Source organism: Pezoporus wallicus, unplaced genomic scaffold (genome assembly GCF_028554395.1).
Source record: "Pezoporus wallicus isolate ANWC-B61680 ecotype Strahan unplaced genomic scaffold, APGP_CSIRO_Pwel_v1 contig_2997, whole genome shotgun sequence".
Classification (NCBI taxonomy): domain Eukaryota; kingdom Metazoa; phylum Chordata; class Aves; order Psittaciformes; family Psittacidae; genus Pezoporus; species Pezoporus wallicus.
Window position 1 is genome coordinate 2,424,446 of NW_026637066.1, and position 15,782 is coordinate 2,440,227.

At 34.7% G+C, this 15,782-nt stretch overlaps 1 protein-coding gene across 1 annotated transcript in view; it reads left to right on the plus strand.

Annotated features, from left to right (window-relative positions):
- The window catches only part of FGF10 (fibroblast growth factor 10), a 59,797-nt gene extending 46,331 nt beyond the window's left edge, over positions 1-13,466 (plus strand). The window contains exons 2-3 of the mRNA XM_057403081.1: positions 7,345-7,448; positions 11,105-13,466. Coding sequence (XP_057259064.1) covers positions 7,345-7,448; positions 11,105-11,302 — 302 coding nt within the window. The 3' untranslated portion in view covers positions 11,303-13,466. The remainder of the gene's footprint in view (positions 1-7,344; positions 7,449-11,104) is intronic.
- Positions 13,467-15,782: the final 2,316 nt, after the last annotated feature.

Here is a 15,782-nt window from a genome sequence, read left to right on the forward strand (position 1 = left end):
GGGTATGTTTGGATCCATTGCAGTACTGCCTTCATAATGCATCTGGTTCTCTGTCAAATGTCCTATCAAATTACTTGAAATAGTTTCACTCAAGCTCTAGGATATTTTTTTTTGCTCATATTCTAGCATATTTCTAGGAAACTTTTTGTTTCAAATTACTGTAATTTTTATAAAAACATGGGACATTTAGAATTAGAGTACAGAATTATGTAAGAGCAATTTTTCACTAGTACTTTTTACAGTCCCTCTGTGCAGAGAAAGACAGCCAGTCAGCTTTCTGTTGCCTTGTTATTTATATAATGATCATTTTTATAAACTATAAAAATACAGTTTATTTAAGTTAAATATATTTGGTTTCTATTGGGAATATGTTTCTAGCCTTTGGGACCTGTAAAGACAGCACATGCATAGCTACAGGGCACATCTCAAGTTGATGTTTTAAATGTTTCTAATTATAATGAGTTGGAAATGGTTTGGGTATTGAAAGCTATGCTTTTAGAGTGGATGTGGTCAAAGGGGATTAGTTGTAATTGTTGAAGTTTACAGAATCACGGCTGTAGAATAATAGCATGCTATCTGTTTTAAAACCATAATGGAGGCCACAGCATTTCTTTTTTAATTATTTTATTTTTCTTTCCAAGTTCCTAAAAAGCATGGAAGCAGAAATAAGTCACTAATAACAAGAATTTTCCTCCAAGAATATTGATTTTTGATAGCTTTTATTATCACACCTAATTACAAGTCACATTATATTATGGAAATTTTTTACCTTACACATTTTCTTGGAGTTAAAAGTTTTAAGTCATGGAAATGCCTGAGCCCAAGCAATGTTATAAAAGAAGATATAAGAAACAAGCATCACAGTATGTTGAAGTTTCACTTTTGTTTCAGTTTTCACAGCAAAGAAACAGGAGCTCCAGAGAAAAGTTAATATTGGTTGGAACAGAAAAAGAACAAGATCAAAATGAGTTAGATGATTTATCTGGTTTTAACTTGATAAAATTTACTCACTCTACTGAGTAGGCTGGCCAAAAGTCTATAGAGATTCATTCTGAAAACTTGTGGAAAAAAAAAAAACACTCCTCAGATAACTGAGGAAGCAGTAAATATGCTACGTTTCTTTAAAAAGGGAAAAACAAAGACCTAGAGACAAGTCAGCATATCCTGAGAAAAATACAGGGAAAATAATTTTTAAATACATGGTTATAAACACAAAAGAAATTACTGACCAAAAAGAATTAATCAAAGAGAAGTAATACCATAGCAACCTAATTTTCAGTTGTGATTAGATAAAAATCTTCATTTATAGGAAAAAAGTAAGTAGACATCATAAATTTCAGAATGATTTTTGACTCTAATCTCTCTAATGATATCCTCGTAACTAAGATCAGCAAGCAAAATCTTACAGCCATACTAGGGAATTAGCAGGTTTTCACTGCAAACCTGAACAGAGGCACCAAGTTCCAAGACTCTCTTCAGGATATCTCCTAATCAGAAATTCATTAATGTCTTGAATGAAGGAAGAAAAACATGGTTATTGAAGTTGAAGGCAATATGAAACCTATAATAGTTGCAAATATTTTGGCAGACTGAATAAGAACTCAAAACAATATTGACAAATTAGACAAACTATGAAATAAAAAAATGGGCATTTAACTGGGACCTGTTCAAAGCACAACATTTAATCAGAAGTAATCAAACTTACAACTACAGAATGAGGAATAATTGCTTACATTTATTCCATGTATCTGAGGTGGTGGATCACAAACTAAACATGAATCGGTATTATCATATTAATGTAAAAGTAAACATGCATAAATGTGTGAGTATGCATACATTCTGTGCAGAAATATGAAATGTTCCTTCATGTATTAATACTGGTAAGACTTCAGTAAGAGGACTATGACCATTCTGTGGACACAAGCACAAGAGTATCCAAAGGTCTAGAAAACCTGACAGCTTTAAGGAAAGCATTGAAAAACTGTGCTAGAGAGCAGAAATTGGTAGCTAGTTAGGTAGGTGTGATAATAAATACTGAATATGTAAAAGGTTTCTGCAAAGAAAATATCTCATTTTCCAAGTTAGTTTAGAGTTTAAACAAGAATTAATAGGCTCAAATTACAAGAAGGCCATTTCAAATCATAGAAATATAGAATGGTTAGGGTTGGAAAGGACCTTAAGATGATTTAGTTCCAGTCCCACTACCATGAGCAGAGACACCTCACACTAGACCTCATTGCCCAAGGCTCTGTCCATCCTGGCCTTGAACACTGCCAGGGATGGAGCATTTACCACTTCCCTGGGTAACCTGTTCCAGCGCCTCTCCACTTGCACAGTAAAGAACTTCTTCCGTATATGTAACCTGAACTTCCCCTGTTTCAGTTTAAACCCATTGCCCCTTGTCCTGTTGTTACAGTCCCTGATGAAATGTCCCTCTCTGGCATCCTTGTAGGCTCCCTTCAAATACTGGAAGGCTGTTCTGAGGTCTCCACACAGCTTCTGTTCTCCAGGCTGAACAGCCCCAACTTTCTCAGCCTATCTTCATACGGGAGATGCTCCAGTCCCCTGATCATCCTCGTGGCCATCTTCTGGACCTGTTCCAACTGTTCCATGTCCTTTATATGTTGAGGACACCAGAACTGTATACAGTACCAGGAGTGGGGTCTCACGAGAAGAGAGTAGAGTAGGATCACCTCCTTCGACCTGCAGATTGGATTCTAAAACACTTTCTAATGTAGACGGAGAGGAGCTTACCTGGCAGGTCATAGAATTGAATTTTTTGAAGGTGTCTGAGGGCAACCATCTGTCGAGCGTTGTTCTCCTAACTAAGGCCAGGGGAGTACCCACAGTGGTCTGTCGTCCTTTCAGACATACTGTCTATGACAACACATAGGCTCTTACCGCCAAGCCTGTAGCACTTGAAGAATATGAAATTTTAGAGAGTTAAGCTTGACAGCCTATTTTTTATTGCAGTAGTATAGACGTGCAATCACAGCCAATGACTCTACTGCATAGACCTTGAGGAAAATACAAAATTTGTTGTGCCGTCAAAGAAGTCAGTTTCGTTAGATGGGGAAAACACTAGTTTTAAACTTCATACTGTTATGTCTCAATTTCTTTTTTTATACATTCCTGCTGAACTTAATAATGACTCAAGAATAATCAAATACATATTTTCACCCTTACATCAAAGGCATTTGATTTCAATCCCGTCTATTCCAAGGTTTTGAAAGGTTTTAATGACTTCTGCTTGTAGATCCATGTCAGATGAGTTGGTGTTCTCATGCTGACCTTTGAAATTTTCGTCTACATCACTGGCACCTAGGAAATGATTCCTTTTGTCTTCAATAGATTTGTATCAAACTCATAAGAGAGTCTCCTGAGAAAATCTGTAAATAATACTGAATAATTTGCAATCTAGACAAAAGCTACTTTTCTTCTTGTAACTATCATGTAATTCCAGTGGGGTATCTGGGACATATAGAGAGTAGCAGTGTAGGAAATTACCATTTTAGCATTATTAGGTCCCTGTTACTAAAGCGTGATAGATCAAGAGTATTAAACTAAGTTAAAAGAAAAATACTCAATAAAATTTTCCCTTCTCCCCACCAAATACTGCAGAGGTTAGAATATGCAAAATTGTCATGGAAAATTATGCACTTTTCAACTTCCAAATACACAAAACACACTCAATAAATCCAGGAACACTGGTGATGAGATCAAACTGATAATAGTTCTGAAGAATTCAGCTACATTTGGCTCCAGTTAAATAGCGTAACTAGGTATAATTAAGCTAGTTACTGAAGACAAAATGTAAATGTAGTAACATTACGCCTGATTACCTCCTTTCAACTGCTCCACTGAGGATATAATGGAACGTAAGATTGCAAACAAACTTCACCACAAAAAATTACTATCTTTTATTGTATGAATACTTGTGTTAGCTTAGGTATTGTACTGAAGAGGACATGCCATTTCCATCATTCAAGTACAAGACACTTAAAATGGGTTTATTCAGTACAAATTTCTTATTTAAGAACTGTTCTCCTTCAGCTTCAGGTGTAACAGTGACTTGAAATGGTCTAACGTGGTGTTATTTTCATGGATAATATGACAAAATATAACTTCATTTCAAAATATAACATCCATTTTAACATAAAGATTAATAATGGCACATTTTATGTCAGTATCTTTGAGGTTTTGTAGGGGTTTTTTTTGGTTGCTGCCCTTGTTAGAAATGGGTGGACCCAGCTTAGTTTTGCTGGTGACACAGTTCAGGATACAGCAATAAATTTCTGTAGAAAGAATTGACTAAAGTCTTCGCATCACTTTTTGGATGAAAAATACAATAAAAAAAACCAGCAAAACACTGTGGTAGTGTTTGCACAGCGTTCTTATTATCTGATAGCTTGTTACCCACATAACTTTAGGCACCCCACTTAACTTTTTTTCATTTACAGCACAAATACTTTAGGTCGTGTCTCACATGGGAGAAATATTAAAGTCCACTGTTCTGTATTAATATTCTCACAGAAAGTCAGGAAAACAAGTTTGAGTTTTCTATACTTTGAAAGTGTGAAAATGTGAAAATGTGAATTTAAGACTAATATAAACATGATAGGCCTTGGCTAGTATGAACTCTGTGATCTGCTTATATCAATGGCATGACATTTGGTATATATGAGCTGACTATCAAGACCTATTTAAGGAGCCTTCACAACTTCTCTTGAGATGAGAGAGCATTATTCTTTTCAGCTTATGTATGGAAAATTATATATGGCTCCTTTGCAAAAGTAGACCATTTAGCCTTCAAAGTAGGTCATGGGTCTTAACTGACTCTTCCTTCACATTTGCCGAGTCTTCTTATATTACAGAGTCCCCACATTGTAGCTCCTCTTATTTCCACCTAAGCATCTTGTGCTAATTCTCAAGCTAACATTAGTTACAACTACTGGAAGTCGTGTTTAGAGTTTTTGTTTAGACAGCCAGCCATATCTTTTCTGCTTGGCAGTAATTAAGCACCTCAAGCTACTGAAGAGGCCTTTGCTTCTGTTGGGTACCACTGAGGATGGAATAAGCTAATTTGGGGAACTGTTTTTCTCTCTCAAAAGCAGCAGACTTGCAGCTCTGTATGCAACTGTGCATTCACTTTGCTTGTTCAAATCTGAGTTTCAAGATTGAGAGGCCATTAATGCAGAATTGTTCTCACACAGCTATAAGAAGCTCAGTGGATATTCAGATATTTCACAGTAAAGGTAAAGTTTTCTTAGTTTATAAATGGAACTCTACCCCTAGCAATGCTGATTTTTTTTTAATGCTACAAATAAGAATCATATCATAAAAATCTTGCAACAGCAGACTTTATCAATTGGGGTTTTTTTAATTGCACATGATTGATGTGTCTGTCAACATTTATATTTGTATTTTTATACCAATATTTAAACAAAAGAATCCTTCACTTTCATCTCGTTACAGAGTTGAGCAAGGTATTTTTTTTTCCCCATTATTTCTTGTTTAATATGTTCCGTTTTCTGAGGGGCTTCAATAGGTCCTAGACCTACTGTTTATCTTGCAGTTCTCACTGAAGTCTTTCTTATATGTAAAGACTAGAGACCTTATATCTGTTGCCAGCCTAATGTTTCTCACTAAGTAAAAACAAAGGTTCTGGTTATTGCATTAGAATTTATATATCTTAATATCAAAATATTTTGCAGCTTATATAAATACAGAATTTTATATATATATTTTAAAATGCATCCAGGAAAAGCCACCGCTTATTCTTGACAAAAGGAGGTCTTTCATGTTAAATTGGCCAGTTTGATGTTCTCTCTCTCCTTCATACACATAAACTGTGTCATCAGTTTACTTCCCAATAAAAATCAGCTATTGCCTTCTCATGCTTGACTCACAGCTGCTGCCCAGCTAACATGAAAGTCTCTACTTCCAGTCAGAGAAGAAGTAGCACCCTCGCTCCTGAGTTCAATGCCCATACAGAATGGCTTTTGCATTGTATATAAAGCAGCCATTTAAAAAAAATATTACAGCAAAAGAACTTCTTCCTCACATCTGCTCCACAATAAAGTCCACATGGTTCCACATTCTGAACAGACTGCATTCAGTTTTCAGGGACAGAAAATCAGAATTTCCGTGAAAAGCCCTGAATTCCAAGTTACACTGTTGGATTCAGTGGATCTGTGTTTACCAAAAGGAATTTTTAAGTAAATGAAAAAATATATGGATTTTCCAGTACTACCCTGTTCAGACAAAAAACATAGAATATATTGAGAAATAAATTATTGCAGATTCTTTTTTTTTTTTCTTTTTTTAAACAGGTAGCAATTCAGCAAGGTTTTTCCACCTGATCTATTTGTCACATTATTTGTTTGCTTGCTCTACTTGGTCTAGGATGTTCTTTACAGTTTCTAAACACTTTTGCCCTTCCTGTAATTTCCCTATTTTTAGACCCTTAGTGACTACTGATTTAGATGTATAATTGTTCTGACTACTACTGTTTTAATATCAGGAGAATTGTTGGAGCCAGGCATACTACCTGGATAAACAATTTAGAAGTTATTTGGTTGGAGATATACTTATCCTGTATTAAGATTCAATGATAAAACAGCATAGCCATACAGTTACTCTAGCAATATTTGAAAAGGGATCTCTTAAAGTCAAGTAACTTCTACTGCTCCCAAATCAGTATGCTCTTGGGCAGAAAACATAGAGATGAAAATTCCTGTCTCCCATTACTGGCCCCTTGAGCCATCCAGTATACCAGAAAGAGTCTGTTTTAAAGAAAAAAAAAAATTAATCATATTTATTACAAACAGAGCAAAATGTTTCTGATATCTGAAAGACAAAGATAGTGTGGCCGTTAGGGTTAGTCTTACTATATCCCAGAATGTCAACACACTTGCCAAAAGTGAATTTATCAGCTCAGTTCAGCCAAGAGATTTAGTTTATCTAAATGTCCTACAAGAAATAAATAGTTTACCACGGGTTTTGAAGATTGTGGGAAATCTAACATTTCTATTGACATATGCTGTAGATTTAATTTAATGCTGTGGTTCAGATGTCTCTTATGATAAATTTTATTAAGATCTATGCTAAGAAGAATAAAGCTGTTTCAGTATTTGTCGGGTTTAAAATGCAGGGTTAGCAAAGGAAACATTAATTGAAACAATGTTTGTGTATATTCTTGTAATGGTTTAAAAAATTTTACAAAAGTTTGTTGGTCAGTTGGTTCTGAATATTAGAAGTTTAATGTTCTTCAGGCTTATTGACTTTCTATAGTAAGAAAATCCTCTAATGAAGTGATTAAATAGCTCAATTTTTATTTTTTAGGCATATTGGAAATAACATCTGTAGAAATTGGAGTTGTGGCAGTTAAATCTATTAAGAGCAACTATTATTTAGCCATGAACAAGAAAGGAAAAGTCTACGGCTCTGTAAGTATTTTTTAACCTTCCAAATGGATTTCAGTTATCCACATAGTTCTCTTTTTTACTTATTGAAAACCCTAATACTGTGTATTATGACTAATGAGAGCTGAAATAAGCTGTTTCATCCTCTGGTAAACCAGCACCCTCACTCTCCACAATCTCCCCTTTGTTTGTTAAGCTTGTATCACACCAAAGCAGCTGCTGGGAGTTATTGTGCTTATTGCTTCAGTCAGTTTTCTTATTAAGTAGTGGCCAATGGAGAGGATCCTACAAAATGTAATCTTTAAAGCTGTTTTTCTCTGGTTTTCTGCAGTGCAGTCACATTTATCAGTAATTTGCTATGTGTGGATAAAGTGTACCTGAAATCTTGGAAACATCAGCTGTTGAAGCAGACACATCCAATATGAAATTACAACTTTGAAGATCTCTAGAGTAGTCAGCTTCCAATTGAGTGTACTAATTAACAAACAGGATTATGGGCAGTACAGACAGATGTGAACTTATATATAAGCAGATAAGGTTTGACTGAGCTGAATTTGGGTATAATTTGAAGAGTGTCCGATACAATAATCTATAAATCTGACTACTAAACTCAAGTGTACCCTCACACATCCATGTGATTACACAAATACCAGATTGTTCTGGTATTACATTTGGTTTGGTTTGTAATTTTGCCTGTAGTTAGGCCAGTTTTGCCAGTTCCAGTGAGTATGAGCCCACATAAATGTAAACTTATTCAAGTCATATGCAAAGGTTATGAACCAATCTTTAGATTGCTTTCAAATACCTATATGCTTAAAAAAGAGCAGGTCACAGGTAGATACTGGGGCTGGCTTTATCCTCAGGCGATACAGCTAAGCCTCTTACCTCTGCTGAAAAAAATGAAGTAATGCCAGTTTCAACTGCAACTCCAGGGGCTTAAAGTCATTTGGTCCTGTGTTTTAAGGAAGCGTTTCTATGGGTTGGGTGTAGTTCATACAAACTATATAAACTGTCCTTCTTGATCTGCATTGTAGCTAGTCACTCCTTTCTAAACTCCTGTACAGTGTCGAAAAATCACATTCAGGAGAGACCAAAACAAAGAAATTTTTCTTAAACTCCTGTAAGTGTGTATTTTAATTTCTAGTATTACACTAGTCAGAAATACAGGATAATCAGTGGTCAGTCCTGCACCACTGGGAGGTATAAGATATACTGAGTTGCTGACAAAGTAACCTTTTGTAACTTAAGTTACACTAATTGATCGTGGATATGCATCTGCACTTATGTGAAGGCGATAGCATAAATCACCATCTTCAATTGACACATCTCATTTTACAGTGTTTGATTTAGTCATTTATGATGGTCCTTCCCAAAGCTTGAGAAAAGATCTTTCTACCCATGTTTTAGCCACAGCTGGTATATGGTGAGAATCCATCCCAACCCTATATGCACACAAAAGAAGTCAAAGCAGCTTTCAGGTACCTAGGTGGAAACTGCTTCCATAAGATTCAGTAATTCATAGCGTATTAGAAATAGTGTTGACAGGAGGATACGAAAGTGGAAAGCATTTTTTTTAATTCCAGCTGAGATAATTTTTCAATATTCACATCATAAAATCACAACATAATGGCTTATCAAAACCTATTCCATAATACCTCAGAGATTTCAAGAATCCTTCTGTTATTATTTTTCCCATCCTCCCAAGACTTGCAGTTAGACTCATATTACTACAATGTGGCAGCTTGCAGATGAATATGAAAACCAGAACCAATAACAATTTTAAAAACACTCTTGAGCATGTGCACAATAGACACTGGTGTAGGTTTATGCTGAAATTTGTTTGAAATGAGCAAAGCAGTACCGAGCTGACACTCAGACTCCTGCCAATAAGACTTCTTAACCACATCACAACATCATCTGTTCTCTCTTTATTATCTAAGAATAGAGATAAAAGTTTGGATTTGAGTACAGTTCTGCATCTGGGAAAACAAGTTAAGTAAGACTTTCTATGTTTATCAAATACTTTTCCATTTGACTTACTTTGGTTAGAATGAGAGACTAAAAGAAGACTATTTGGTTTCTTTAACAAAATAAGCAGAGTTTAGAACTGAATGCTGGTCCTTAGTATCTTGACACCAGAGGTGGCATGTTGCAGTAAATAAATATTAAATTAGCTATGTATATCTTTATGAATACGGGCAGTATCAAGGATCATATAGAGTCTTCTCTTGATCGTGCCAGACATTGTTCAACTAACTACTAATTCCAAAGTCAAAGAACATTTTGGGAACCAAATTAAGTCTGAATATACAAAATTCTGCTAGGAAAATATAAGCATTCTGTGGCCTTAGCAGCAAATAAGTGAAATATTAATTACAGACCCAAAAGTTCTTACTATATCAAAGTACTGATCATTGGCAGTTTAAAAATTCTGATTTAAATTAATAGGAATGAAAAATATATTTTTAAAATATATCCTTTTTTATTCATGTGGATACTTTCTATATCTTTACTAGCTGAATATCTGAGGATTTTGATCATAATAAAAGATAAAATGCCCCTAAAATTCTTATCTGTGCCATGAAAATTGTTTTATTGTTGAGACATATTTATTATCTTGTTCATAGACAGGGTAAAAATACCACATGTAGTTAATATATCACACTCTAAGATTGTGACAGGCTTCTGCCTGAGCTGTGAAATGACATCTCATTTTCTGAATACTAATTTTTGGTTGTAATTAAAGTATGTTGTAATTATTCCCCTTTCAAAAGCCTTCTAAGTGGAATACAAGTAACTTGATAAAACTAGGGAGTTTTATACCCACTACAAACAAGTAGAAAGTACTTGTTTGTTGAAACAAAGCATTCTTATCTTCATTGTACAGAAGATATGTATAAAAGTGCATTTAACATTATGGACAAAAATGGTCTTTCTCCTACATGCTTCCACCAGCTTGTATTTTTGTATTTTTTTTTTTAGCAAACTGTCAACTGGCTCTCCTTTAAAAACAAAAACCCTAATCCCTAGCACCATATAAAAAAATTGCTTTCAGGTTTATTTAGTCAATAAGATACAGGACCATCCATGATTCTTCTTTAGTCTAAGCCCTTTTCCAGGTCTGCAAATTAAACAAGCCTCACATGCATCGTAACAGCAGTGTAACAGTGACTTGCACACATCCAGAAATGCCAGTGTGGTGTAAAGGATCTTACTTAAATGAGAAGTAGGCCTATGCCATGAATGTTTGTTTAACATATGGTATCAATAATCTCATTCAAGATATTTAAGAGTTATATTTGTTATGATTAATGGTTCCAAGAGTGCTACCTCATACTTTGAGTTTATGACTGAGAATATGATTTAACATTGTTGCTATATTCCAACACAGAGTTTAAATTCAGCTATGAGTGAATTATATAATTTCACCGCTGTAATTATGCACCAAAAAAAAAAGTCTTATGTTGATTTCACCTTTTACAGTCTAACTAATGTTGCTTTAAATGCTATGTACACAATGAAACTTTTCTTTAAGTACACTGTAGAATTCTAAAAGTGTGTTGCATACACACTGCTCAAATGTTCCAGAACACTTTTAGAAACGATTTACCTTCATTATACTGCAACTCTGACAGATTATTTTTTTCTGAATTTGTGTATTTGGTTTCTTCTTTTAACAGAAGGAGTTTAACAGTGATTGCAAATTGAAGGAAAGAATAGAAGAAAATGGATATAACACATATGCGTCATTAAATTGGAAGCACAATGGAAGGCAAATGTTTGTGGCCCTGAATGGAAGGGGAGCCACAAAGAGAGGACAGAAAACAAGAAGGAAAAACACTTCAGCTCACTTTCTTCCAATGGTAGTGATGTCATAGATGAAGGAACTATTCTATTGATACAGTTGAACCAAAGGCTCTTATGTCAAGAATATTCAGTAATCTTATTGAAGAGTAAATGCAAAGAAATAGTGCAGACATCTGCTTGTTTGAAAAGAGAGCAGGGGAAGCATTTGAAGGTTTTGTACTCATTACTGGCATATGAAATACTTTTAATCAGTTCAGTGTCATATCTTATAATCAAGATATAAGCTGGATCAATGGGGATGTAAGTTACTGCCAGTGTGAACAATTTTTTTTAATTTTATTTTATCTCTGCAACAGAACTTAACGAACATGAGACAATCTGTTGAATGGTCTTCATGGGGAAAGTTATTTATGGAATACTAACTCATATCAAAGACCTTAGTTGCTCGTTCAAGCCTAATGATCCAATGAACAGTTAGACACACAAACATTTACTGGAAGCACTTGGGTCATATGCACAAATTATGACATTTCTGGAGGAGCCTTGTGGACGAATGGATAGACTTAAGGAATATAAGCAAAGTAGTATAAAACTGTTCTAACAAAATGAATAGTATGGTTTGCTTGTATGTTCAAAATTCATTTCTTTTTATTTCTCTCTTAAGTTATTTATTTAATAGGATGTTAAATATCTTTCTGATTTGAAATATTTTCCTCATTTACTTCTCTGTTATTTTCCCTTTTTCTCAGTACTTCACACAGAGGTTGATAGATTTAAATGTCAAAACCTCAGAAGTACTCTGAGAATAAGTAGTAGACAAGGCTTTAAAGGCAGAATTTAATATGTATAATCCATTTTTTTTCCTAAACTGTCTTGCACTTAAGCAAAAAGACCAAACAAGCAGTGCTTGCATTTGTGGTACTGGGTGTCTTTATGTTGGAGAGAATAACTTTTTTTAGTTATCAACACTCAAGAGCAAACTTCAAAAAATACTTTGTTCAAAGGGTCTTTCTGTTGAAATAGAGAGAAGGGGCCACATATGTACTTGGGTGTCAGTGCATGTGTATATTCATCTGACTGATTCCAATTTAAAACTAAGATTCGACGCATTGCAATCAGTGAAATATTCTGCAGCAAGCATTGGGCTGGAACATAGATGTTGACAGCTGTGTTAAAGTCACTGAGATTACAAATGTTAAAATTAAAGAGTGTGAAGATCTGATGCATCTCAATCAGTGAAATATTCTGCAGCAGGCATTGGGCTGGAACATAGATGTTGACAGCCGTGTTAAAGTCACCGAGATTACAAATGTTAGAGTGTGTAACTCCCAAGTGTAAAATTTGGCATCTGAAACATAAGTAAAAAAGGACACGCAGTCCTGCACTGCTTACTCAACTAATACACCCATTCAGCCCATCTGTTCTAGTTATCAGCTTGCAGAATCACATGCATAGAGTGGGAAAGATACCTAAGTAAGGACTGAAGGACAGGAGATCCAAAGTCATACTCATGCATTTATCAGAGATTATTATTCACATGTATATTATATATGAGACACAACCAAAAAGCTGTGCTGGTTATCCAGCTTTAGCCTGCCTTTCATATCCATCATAGTAACTGAAGGCTTAAAATACATAGTATCCAGCACATTTTTATGAAGTGTTACTAGTCCCATGGCTTAACTTGAGCAACTGCAGTATAATAAAGTTAAGCATAATATGAAGTCTGTTCAATTAAAGGTACATAAGGTATGTTTTATGTTTTGCTTTACTCTGTAATTTTAGAGAGCTCTGGATAGCTCACCAATGTAACCATATTGAGATTCATTTTGTTAGAGCAGGTAAATAGAAAACAGTACATCAACCAATTTTTACCACTGTCTTCACATTGTATTCCACTAAATAAATCAATAAGCCTTTTTCAGTGTCTTTAGTAAGAAACAAAAGTAGTATAATATTATTTTGTTCTAAATACTTTAACTGATAAGTATGAGATTATATGGATGCTGCAGTTTTATCTTCAATATTTCTTGTTGTGAAAAAGTTGGTTCTATTTTTATTGTTTGGAAGCTGTATTTTGGTACAAGGGAGAGCCTTGCTTAATGTGTCTTTTTGAGAATGTTTAACCTCTATAAAGGCTGGTGTAGTTGGAATCTTCTGTAAGTTATTTAAGTCAATGTTTAACCAGCACTTCGATCTTAACCTGTTATTTAAATATTAGCTGTTCTTTTTTTTTTTTCAAAAAAATGGCAAAAAGAAAAAAAAAAAACAGCTTTTCCGTAAACTACAAAATAGATTGTATTTCCTGTCCTTATATAAAGTCAACTGTTTCAAACCAAGAATTCTTTGAGAGACATTTTAGCTGATAGCTGGCATTGTATTTCATGATACTTTATCTCCAACTTTCTTCTTCACAAATGAGATTTTTGTAGAAAGGGAAATAAGAATTTCAGACCTTAAATGTAATTGCAGGTCATAGCAAAACTTAACTGCCATGATAAAGACAAGTTTCTGTTGTTTAAATTTGTAATCACTAATTAAAACTGACAAGACCTAAAGGACCACCCACAGAGAACATTCAATGTGAGCTTGGATGAATGCAGTATTGGATGACCACTTAAAGAACATATAGGGTACAAATGAATTTCTCTTTTGACAGAATTACCTAAATGACTTGGTCAGGGAAAGGATTCTGCATAAGTATGATCATAGTACTCAAAACACCATGCTGCTCAGAGGCCAAAATCAGGAAATACCACTTTTCCAAAGTGAATCAAGAACCATTTGTGGCATGAATAGTGGTTTCTGAAAATTAACCAAAAAAAGAAAACCTTGAAGGAATCATTGATTCCTGTGTGTTTGATATACTGTCGTGGGAGGAAACTGCAGACACTCTATCTAGAGTATCACAGATCCTCAACCATAAGCTCTGTTTTATGTCACCCTTCGCATAACAGACTCCTGAGCAAAAGAAATATAAGGGTAGGGATTTTTAAAAGAGAAATAAAAATCACTGAGCAACAATGCATAGTATGTTATATTAAAAAAAAAAATCAATGTGGGGATAGAGAATAAAAATAATGTCCATGTTTGTTTTATTAACCTGAAAAGATACTGCACAACAAAAATAAAAAGGGAAAATACCCATTGTACTACAGGATGTGGTTTGGTGCTGTATAGCCCCAAAACAAAACAAATATCACTTGAACATTTCTGAGTTTCTTTAATTTTTTGCATGTGTGAGTCAGCTATCTCCACACTAATAACAACCAAATGCTTTAGATTCTTCCTGTAAGTATTCAAATCCACTTAGTTTATAAAGTGGAAAAAGCAATGAATTTAAAGCAAGTACATTTGATGAAAGAATGAAGGGCTTTAGGAAGAACATGTACTCACATTTTTAGAGTAAACTTTAGACATGGAAAAATAGTTACATTTTATATAAGACTTTATTCAAGACATTTCATGTTATGAAGTTCACTAAGGGTTAGTAACTTTTAGTAATAAAAGACTACCAGTGTATCAGCACAACTGTAATTTCTGTCCCTTCTGAAACTGATTGTCTCTATTCACACTATCAGTCATAACTGCTTCAAGGAGTGATCTTGTAACCAATGCATGGAGACAGCCCCTCTTTTGTAGTATCAAGTATCATTATTTACTTTACTAAGTTAGATTGTGGGGCAGAATTCATCCTCCTGATTTTCTATTAAATTAGAGAAAAGGAAGTGCAAGACAACACATATTTTGCTGCAGATAGTAAATGCCTGATTACTGATGGTATTTTTCAGAAAAAGCTCATTGATTGAATCAATGCTGGTGCAACTGCAAGTAACAAACACATGCAAAAAGATATAAAAAGTTGTTTCCCATCATATTGTAAGCAAGAAATCAAATATGGAAAATCAATTAGATTTGGACCTATCAGATTATGATTTATGGTTATGCTTAACCTCCTCAGATATTTGAATTTCATGTTTAACTATATGGAAATTTTCTTGGAGTAACTTTGGGGATTTTCTAATAAAGCATGGTGAATCTCAGATATCTGATTAATGTCTTTTCACTTACTAGTCCCAGAAAATAAGATGTATGTCCTTTGCCCGGCCCAACAATGTAAAGAAAATACACCCTGGCGAAAGGCAAAATAAAGGAACCATGACTAAACCTCAAGTAACTGATATGGGATCATTGATCTCTAAGCTACTGCAGTATAAATAAGGATAATTTGCACTCCTGAAATTCCTCAGCAGAAATCATAGAATCGTCTAGGTTGGAAAAGACCTTTAAGATCATCAGGTCCAAGCATTACCCCAAGACTGCCAAGTCCACCACTAAATAATGTCACTCAGGGCCACATCCACATGGTTTTTGAACACTTTGAGGGATGGTAATTCCACCACTGCCCTGGGCAGCCTGTTCCAATGCCTAATCACCTTCTCAGTAAAGAAATTTTTCCTAATATCCAACCTGAACCTCCCCTGGTGCAGCTTGAGGCTGTTACCTCTTGTCCTATTGCTTATTACTGGGGAGAAGAGACTGACCCCCACC